General features: G+C 33.9%; 1 protein-coding gene across 6 annotated transcripts in view; it reads right to left on the bottom strand.

Annotated features, from left to right (window-relative positions):
• Positions 1-562: 562 nt before the first annotated feature.
• LOC137654400 (uncharacterized) overlaps positions 563-9,529 on the bottom strand; it is a 43,620-nt gene continuing 34,653 nt past the window's right edge. For 4 of the 6 annotated variants that reach the window (XM_068388001.1, XM_068388003.1, XM_068387999.1 and 1 more), the window contains 5 exons: positions 5,964-6,205; positions 5,334-5,454; positions 4,703-4,779; positions 4,439-4,585; positions 563-1,632 (listed from right to left, as the gene is read on the bottom strand). In XM_068388001.1, coding sequence (XP_068244102.1) covers positions 1,257-1,632; positions 4,439-4,585; positions 4,703-4,779; positions 5,334-5,454; positions 5,964-6,193 — 951 coding nt within the window. In that variant the 5' untranslated portion in view covers positions 6,194-6,205 and the 3' untranslated portion in view covers positions 563-1,256. The remainder of the gene's footprint in view (positions 1,633-4,438; positions 4,586-4,702; positions 4,780-5,333; positions 5,455-5,963; positions 6,206-9,529) is intronic. The other 2 variants (XM_068388000.1, XM_068388004.1) reach the window with 2 other exon arrangements.

Genomic DNA, 9,529 nt, shown 5'->3' with positions numbered 1-9,529 from the left:
GGGACGTCAAACCTAGCATTGGAAGCTAAGATAAATACTGATTTTATAAGGGGAAACCTCACATACATTACTGTATTTTGAAAAATAATATCTGTCATTGATTTATTCTGAATCTGCATTTCTATATGAAGGCCATTATATGACTATTCGGCTGTTACATCACTATACTGTATGCCACTTGCCGGACCACCTTTATGATAATCTGCATGATTGATTTTGTTCCTTTATAAGTTTTCTGTGCACCATAACTTCCTTCCTGCATTTTCTTTTACAAATTATTTCTGTATGTGTAATATCATATTTGGAGGGGTGAGATACATGATATAATTTAAGAGTATTTAGGCAGCAGCAGACAGGAAGCCTGTTACTGATCTCAAAGGAATAAAATACATCACAACTCGTGTGTCATTCAGCCTATCAAACAGACAACAATGAGCATATACAGTATACAATTTTAAATGGTTTATTTAAATAAGTTATTTTCTATACAATATGGAAATTTTGTACTTTTACTTATCAAAGGTTAACAGCAAACAATTTATAATGTTAAGCTTTATTTAGATGCGAGGCCACGCACGGCTGTCTTCAAATTAAAATTAAACACAAATATACAACCTATTTTATTGTTATGGTCCTGCGTCATATAGGATAATTAGTCATAGATCTAGTAAATATTGTTATCAGGTCATAAATTTATTTTCGTACTCTCACTTATCACTTTCTCACTATCTTGTAGGACTCCCTTAATTAAGAAATGAATGATTGTATAACCTATCATTTCATTTCATCATTAACATATACTTTTTTTACAAAAATCTATATACAGTATTTATCAACATGTTTATATCTATCTATTGATATAAAACTATTTCAAGTAACACAGAAATACAGAAGGTCCCAAACTTAAAAACATTCGACTTACAAACACTCATAGATACAAACACAAATCCAACTGAAAATAACCAAGATAATGTAAAGAAATACAGTAATAAAACAATATCATATTTAATACAAAAGAAAAACAACATTTGTGATAACCTGATATCTATTTCATATGAAACACCACTATTTCTTGACTGTTGTAGCTGAAAATCATAGGCTTAGGATTCAGGTTAGGCCTACCCTAGGCCAAAATCTAACAAAATTCGACTTGCAAACAATTCTATGTACAAACAGCTTCTTGGAACCAATTACTATAAGTTTATAAGATAAGGACCTTCTGTTCCACTAGAAACGTAAGAAGTAATTTCTATTTCTTAAAACAACCGCCTGTCGCTTATTCTCCGCTTCTCAGCCTCTGGAAGGGGGACATCAGTCTTACCTCGACCACGAACACTTTCTTCAAAGAAGGTTGGTTCCAAATTTGTATGAGAAAGGTTCGCAGGGAGCCACGTTCTATTGATTTGTTTCTCCCACTGATCATCAGCATTCGTCGGCAAAGAGAATTCGTTCCTACTTTCGACTTTAGCATTCCATTCACGGTAAGATATATCAGCTATAACTTGGCAGCCAGATTCAACCATGACAAAATCTTGCGACAGAACTTTGTCCTCTGAAGTTGTAGCGATGTAGACGCTCACGGGAAGATATTTCTGTATGCAGCGACCATACACTACTCGCGATTTGTAGCTCCTGAAAAGAAAATTATATTTCTTATGAATTACATGAAAATCTAATGTTAATGACCGGAAAGTACAATAATATTCTACAGTGTTCAGATACATTAAGTTTGTCAGGAATAAATTTTTTATCCTATTTTTGCATTTTAAGACATGCTGCCTGCTAATTCTGTTCGTGGACGTTCCATTGGCAAATAGATTATGGTCTTTTCCGCATAAACACATCCTTTGAGTAAGGATTTAACAAATAATTAAGTTTAGTATTTATATAAAATATTTCAGATATAAATAAAAAAAAAGAAAATTATCGTATAACCATAAATGTTCCACCTAAAACATTATTTGAGTCTCGCTATAATGTAAAAATGCATTAGTCTCTGAAATGTCAAAAATTACATTTTTTTAGTCCACCAATGCAAAAATATATGTATGATGAAAATATAGTACAGTATATATACTTATGTATATATATATATATATATATATATATATATATATATATATATATATATATATATATATATATATATATATATATATATATATATACATATATATATATATATATATATATATATATATATATATATATACGTGTATATATATATATATATATATATATATATATATATATATATATATATATATATATATATATACCTATATATATATATATATATATATATATATATATATATATATATATATATATATGTATATATACTGTGTATATATATATATATATATATATATATATATATAATATAAATATAGATATAAATATATATATATATATATATGTATATATATATAGGTATATATATATATATATATATATATATATATATATATATATATATATATATATATATATATATAAATATAGATATAGATATATATATATATATATATATATATATATATATATATATATATATATATATATATATATATATATATATTTATATCTATATTTATATATATATATATATATATATACACACACAGTATATATATATATATATATATATATATATATATATATATATATATATATATATATATATATATATGTTGCGATTATGGATCTGGAGAAAGCGTATGATAGAGTTGATTTGATAGGGAAGCAATGTGGAATATGATGAGGTTATATGGAGTTGGAAGGTTGTTGCAAGCAGTGAAAAGTTTCTACAAAGGTAGTAAAGCATGTGTTAGGATAGGAAATGAAGTGAGCGATTGGTTTCCGGTGAGAGCGTGACTGAGACAGGAATGTGTGATGTCACCGTGGTTGTTTAATTTGTATGTTGATGGAGTGGTGAGAGAGGTGAATGCTCGAGTGCTTGGACGAGGATTGAAACTGGTAGACGAGAATGACAATGAATGGGAGGTAAATCAGTTGTTGTTTGCGAGTGATACTGTATTGGTTGCAGATGCAGAAGCGAAGCTTGGCCGATTAGTGACAGAATTTGGAAGGGTGTGTGAGAGAAGGAAGTTGAGAGTTAATGTGGGTAAGAGTAAGGTTGTGAGATGTACGAGAAGGGAAGGTGGTGCGAGGTTGAATGTCATGTTGAATGGAGAGTTGCTTGATGAGGTGGATCAGTTTAAGCACTTGGGGTCTGTTGTTGCAGCAAATGGTGGAGTGGAAGCAGATGTACGTCAGGGAGTGAATGAAGGATGCAAAGAGTTGGGGGCAGTTAAAGGAGTAGTAAAAAATAGAGGATTGGGCATGAATGTAAAGAGAGTTCTGTATGAGAAAGTGATTGTACCAACTGTGATGTATGGATCGAAGTTGTGGGGAATGAAAGTGACGGAGAGACAGAAATTGAATGTGTTTGAGATGAAGTGTCTAAGGAGTATGGCTGGTGTATCTCGAGTAGATAGGGTTAGGAACGAAGTAGTGAGGGTGAGAATGGGTGTAAGAAATGAGTTAGCAGCTAGAGTGAATATGAATGTGTTGAGGTGGTTTGGCCATGTTGAGAAAATGGAAAATGGCTGTCTGCTAAAGAAGGTGATGAATGCAAGAGTTAATGGGAGAAGTACAAGAGGAAGGCCAAGATTTGGGTGGATGGATGGAGTGAAGGAAGCTCTGGGTGATAGGAGGATAGATGTGAGAGAGGCAAGAGAGCATGCTAGAAATAGGAATGAATGGTGAGCGATTGTGACGCAGTTCCGGTAGGCCCTGCTGCTTCCTCCGGTGCCTTGGATGACCGCGGAGGTAGCAGCAGTAGGGGATTCAGCATTATGATGCTTCATCGGTCGTCAATAATGAGGGAGGGTGGGCTGTGCCACCCTAGCAGTACCAGCCGAACTCGGTTGAGTCCCTTGTCAGGCTGGGGGAACATAGAGAGGAGACGTCCCCTTTTTTTTTTCATTTGTTTGATGTTGGCTACCCCCAAAATTGGGGAAAGTGCCTTGATATATATATATATATATATATATATATATATATATATATATATATATATATATATATATATATATATATATATATATATATATATATATATACACACGGTAGGCCTATATGCAAAACATCAATTTTGTCCAAACGTAAAATTTATACCAAGAACGTTTCTTACTTATAGTCCTTTTCTGAACTAAATTTGGATTATGAAGAAGGTCCCGAGTATTGAAAATATGTGTACGGATTATACATTATGGCTTTAGTCATAATTAGTCACCAGTTTCTTGAGCAATGGATTTTCTTTTCAGTAGCCTATGCGATTTGTCTAGGCTACTGTGAACTTTATAAAGAACTAAAGTTTAACCCAGGAGATGTCAACTAGCTCTTCCAATAATGAAAACAGAAGTGTCCTTACCTACATTTTCTAAAGAAAATAGGTTGCACCCTATGTGGATATTCTTGTAAAATGGTAACAGATGTATTGGTAATGGCCGATCTACCAACAACGGGAAAGGCTACGTCCTCTATAGATTCACAAAGGTCGATGCTATGTTCATGGCAGCTAAAATGGAGTCACAAGAAAAGAGAAAAGTCATCAAAATATTCAACATAAGATACATTGATACAAGCAGAAGTCAAGTTTTTTATTGCAAGTCTTGTAATGTGTCCTTATGCTCACCTTTTATATCGACAGTCGATATGATTCAGAGTTGGAGATGGTATGTCCCTCGGATGTTCCATTGCGAAACGAGAAGTCTTTAAAAAAACAATCTTTCTAAAAAGTGCGCGTGTATATATATATATATATATATATATATATATATATATATATATATATATATATATATATATATATATATATATATGTATATATATATATATATACAGTATATATATATATATATATATATATATATATATATATATACATATATATATGTACATAAATATAGACATACATATACTGTATATATACATATATATATATATATATATATATATATATATATATATATATATATATATATATATATATGCATATAAAGTATATATACATATATATATGCATTTATATATATATATATATATATATATATATATATATATATATATATATATATATATATATATATATATATATAATATACTGTATACATACACACATATGTATAATATATAAAGGGGATACTAAACTTAGGTTAAGTTTCTTTAGTTACATTATATAGACTATCGGTATCAATTTTACTGTAATGAACATAATTGCACTAAGTAAATCTTTTAATTGAATGACATAAAAACTGATTACTTACCATCACCTTATCTTGAGACAATGATGAATCCTTACCAGTCAACATACTATAGAGGGAATGCATATTATTTCTTAAGGAGTCGACGACTTGTTGACCCACGGCCATAATACTGCGACCGCTTCTAGGAATAAAACCTTACCTTTACTTAAAACACTCGAAAACCATATGGTGGGTCATTAGGTCTCATTGGTGTATCGTCTTCGTGGTAAAGATCCTGTTTCGGATGTCAAAGGTCGGGTTCTTTTAAGTGTCAATTAACTGAAAATAAACTAAACTCCTGATGAACTTAGAGATGTCAAAAGTAAGTCAGGAAGTCCCCAAGACGAAGTCATTCCTTCCATACACAAGAGTTGTTCAGAATAAGGACAATTGTTGCTGTCTGTAACTCAACCAGTTCTTAGAAACTAGAGATCTCGTAATTTATTAGTGACCCTATATATCTTCATATTACATGCCATGATTTACATATAGCATAACTATAAGTAATAATGATTTATCAAATTCATAAATTGTTAGATTTTTTTTCATTATCACACTATTTCATTAAGTATTTTTCTAAGTTCAATAAAAGTATTATAAGATTTCATATACAGTATCTTTAAAGAGAGCGCGAGAGAGAGGAACATTTACCGTTCGTGTTTCAAGAGATGACAAATTTTGGGTAGCTTGAAGCAGATGGCATTGACTGATTCAAAATTACCAGTGCCATGGGACTGTTGGTGGTTCCGAAAGGTATAAACCTGGGTACCGTCAGGTTTAAAACAAGTGGTTGTAGTGTCAAAATAATCCACGTATAGATTGCGTGTCAGTTGTAATTCTGGTACCATACAGTCTGAGTGTGCGTTTCGTTTTGTCCCCATGTTGATTCCAACCTAGGCCACAAGGAAAAGAGTAAGTCATGGTCACTGAACTTGAATTGTGGAAGAAAATACAACCAAAATATTTTCACAAAATTGAGTCCTTTCCAAAATGTACAGTATTGAACTCTTCAACCATTTAAAACTTCCTAAATTTTCATCAGAGGATCGTAAACTCTCAACAATAACTGTCCATAGACTCAACTAATACTTTAGCAATTGAAAGCTCAGACAAATTCTAGAGAAAATAATATAGAAAAGTTAAACCAAAAATATAATAGTGTACTAAATTAAACTTAAATTTATTTACAAAACTTTATATACTCTGCTGCACATGGACAAGAATGTAATGAAGTAAATGTGAATAGCCTAAAAAAGATTGCCACCCAATCTCAAACTGACTTCAATGCCAAGAGAAAGGGAGCAGAGAGCGACAAGCGACCCTGTTGCCATGAGATACCGACCGGACAGGTTTAAACCCAGGATCGCATAAGGCACCCCAGGAGAGGAAGAGGGGGGAGGAACCACGATTCCCAAAGCACCAGCAAGGGAACAGACCCCCACCTACTTCCCTCTCTCAAGCACGTATCTGACACAAAGATGTAGAGGCATGAAACAGCGGGCGACAGAGACCAGAGCGGCACTTGTTCTCGCATGAAAGTTTGGCACCATGAGCAAAACCAGAGGTAACTCAGTCCCTAAAAAGAGCACTTGAATAAAGAATCTGAACTTCCGACCATTGGGGAAAGAGAATGAAAGAACCAGCGCAACATTATCAATCCGACAGGTCCAGTGTCAGACATGTCAATCACCCCGGGTATCGCGCCAGGCACCTACCAGGGATGGACGACGAAATTTCCCCATGGTGCTGCAAGGGCTCAGCACCCTCACCTGCCTCCCTCTTCCAGGCGCATGTCCGGTGCCTAGAAAAAGAAGAATGAAAAGCTGGCGACAGGGACTGACCAAGAAGATGTGCTTGAAGCACTCGTCTGGTCTTTTGTTCAGTGAACAATGAGGGTGTGGCAATATGCCCCAAAGAAGCCAACAAAAGAACCAGTCCTACTGACTGCCACCCATCCCTCGTGACCGAGAGAAAAGTACTGTAGTTGGTGAAGCTGATGCCTCAGTGCCTAGGGTTAAGTACTAAGATTGTCCATCTAATCTCCTGTTAGACACCCACTGGACAGGAGTGAGCCCAATACAATCAACAGTACACATGAAGCACTCACCTCATCTTTTGTTCAGCAAACAATGAAGGTATGACAAGATGCCTCAAAGAAACCAACAAAAGAAACAGAACTACTGACTGCCACCTATCCCTCGTGCTAGAGAGGAAAATAGCTGCAGAACCTCAGGCACCCACTGGACTGGGGCGTTTCGTGAAAGGCACTGATTGGGGGAGGAGAATATGACACCACATCCCAACAGCAGCAGCACAAACACCATTACTACCAAATGCCACCTGTCTATCGCGAATAACTAGCGCAGAGAAGAGAGGGGCATAAAGGCGGCAACTCATCCACTAGGAGAGAGTGCCTGATTAATTTGGATGTACGAATCATACAATTTAAGCCTCAAACCATGAAAATTTTCAGCAGAGTTCCATATAAAATTACCCATGTCAATGAAAATCTACAAAAGGATATTACATAAACATTAATAAGGTAACTGGTGTTACACAAGAACCAACAAAATCCTGAACAATGAAGGCTCAATAGGCTAAAAGGAAATTAGAAATTCAACAGAGCACTTTTCAAGGTGACTGGACAGTCGGTTCAGCAGTGTTACCAACGGGGGACAGAATAGGAGGTAGCAGGGTTGCCAATGTGTGAAAATTGGGAAGTTTTTGAGATTCAGCGCTAGATAAATTATCCCATGGTAATGTTTATTAATATGGTGTATAGATATTCAAGAATAATCTGTGAAAAAAAATAGTATTGGTGTACGCCTGCGTTTACTTACATTACGTTCGTTTTTATTTCTAATTTTGACATATTAGTATACGTATATCATTGTCGGGTGCATAGACGGCTAAATGACACACTTGAGTAGGGGAATACTTCATACTTTTATGACCAGTAATAGATTGCTGAGCAGATGCCAGGTGCTACCCATGTGCCACTGCCAAACTACTGCTCATATACACACTTATTATGGCATACCTTTTCTCTCCCCCAAAAAATGACAAAATTACATATACAAAAATAATCTGAAAAGGAATATAAAGGCAGTGAATGATGATGCAGAGAACATGTGGGGATAAAAAAAAATAATGCAGATAATCATAGACAGTCTGGCAGGTGGCATATAGTAATGTAACAGCAGAAACATCACAATAGCTAATAAGCAAATAATTGAATGTACGTATATATAGAATACATTTTAACAAATCAGTAGCAAATGTCTTTCAAAGTATGTGACATTCCCCTTTATAATTTCCCCTATATAATAAAGAGCTAGTGTGAAATATATATATATATATATATATATATATATATATATATATATATATATATATATATATATATATATATATAGATAGATAGATAAAGCGAACCCTCGCTACTTCGCGGTTCGACCATCGCGGATTCACCACTTCGCGGATTTTTTTCATAACCCATGTATATACATATATCGCGGATTTTCCTGAAATATCGAAAATACCGCGATGTGACCGATAGTGCGAGATTGGAGAAAGTAAGGAAAATTGAATCATGATCGATTTTCAATATGAATGAAACTTTGAGGAGCAACAAAGATATCATTTGTTAGAGAGATAGAGAGAGGTAAGGAATGGGAGGTAGTGAAAAGTAGCCCACAGAGAGAGAGAGAGGTAGAGGTAGAGAGAGAAAGAGAGAGAGAGAGAGAGAGAGAGAGAGAGAGAGAGAGAGGGGGGGGGGTTTAAATGTAATAACCAAAAAAATTTGATAGGTTATAACACATTGGTGCTTATGTAATATCAACTGTATACTGTAGACGGTTTGAATAAGTTAAGAAATGGTATAAACGATACTTTGTTAGTGTATTCCTACACACTCAAGAGCGGCAGCTAGATGACAGCTGATCTAATCACAGCCAAAAGTAAAACAAAAAGAAGTCAACAATACTCAATTTTTAAAACACACCCGAAATTTAAAAACAAAAGTACACGCTTTCTTAATGTGCAATTAACTATTTATAGAGTGGCAATTTTCTAGAATAAAATGATATTTCCCAAAAAATAGTGGTTTGCTTTTGAAATCGGATGCAATGGATGTAGACTCAGCCTAATTTTTTTGTTTCGTATTTAATTGACACTAAGAAAACTAATTTTAGTTTCTTCATCTAAATGTAAGTATT

This window comes from Palaemon carinicauda, chromosome 15 (genome assembly GCF_036898095.1).
Source record: "Palaemon carinicauda isolate YSFRI2023 chromosome 15, ASM3689809v2, whole genome shotgun sequence".
NCBI classification, from domain to species: Eukaryota; Metazoa; Arthropoda; class Malacostraca; order Decapoda; family Palaemonidae; genus Palaemon; species Palaemon carinicauda.
Note: the sequence above shows the minus strand (reverse complement) of the source record. Positions and strands in the feature narration are given on the sequence as shown.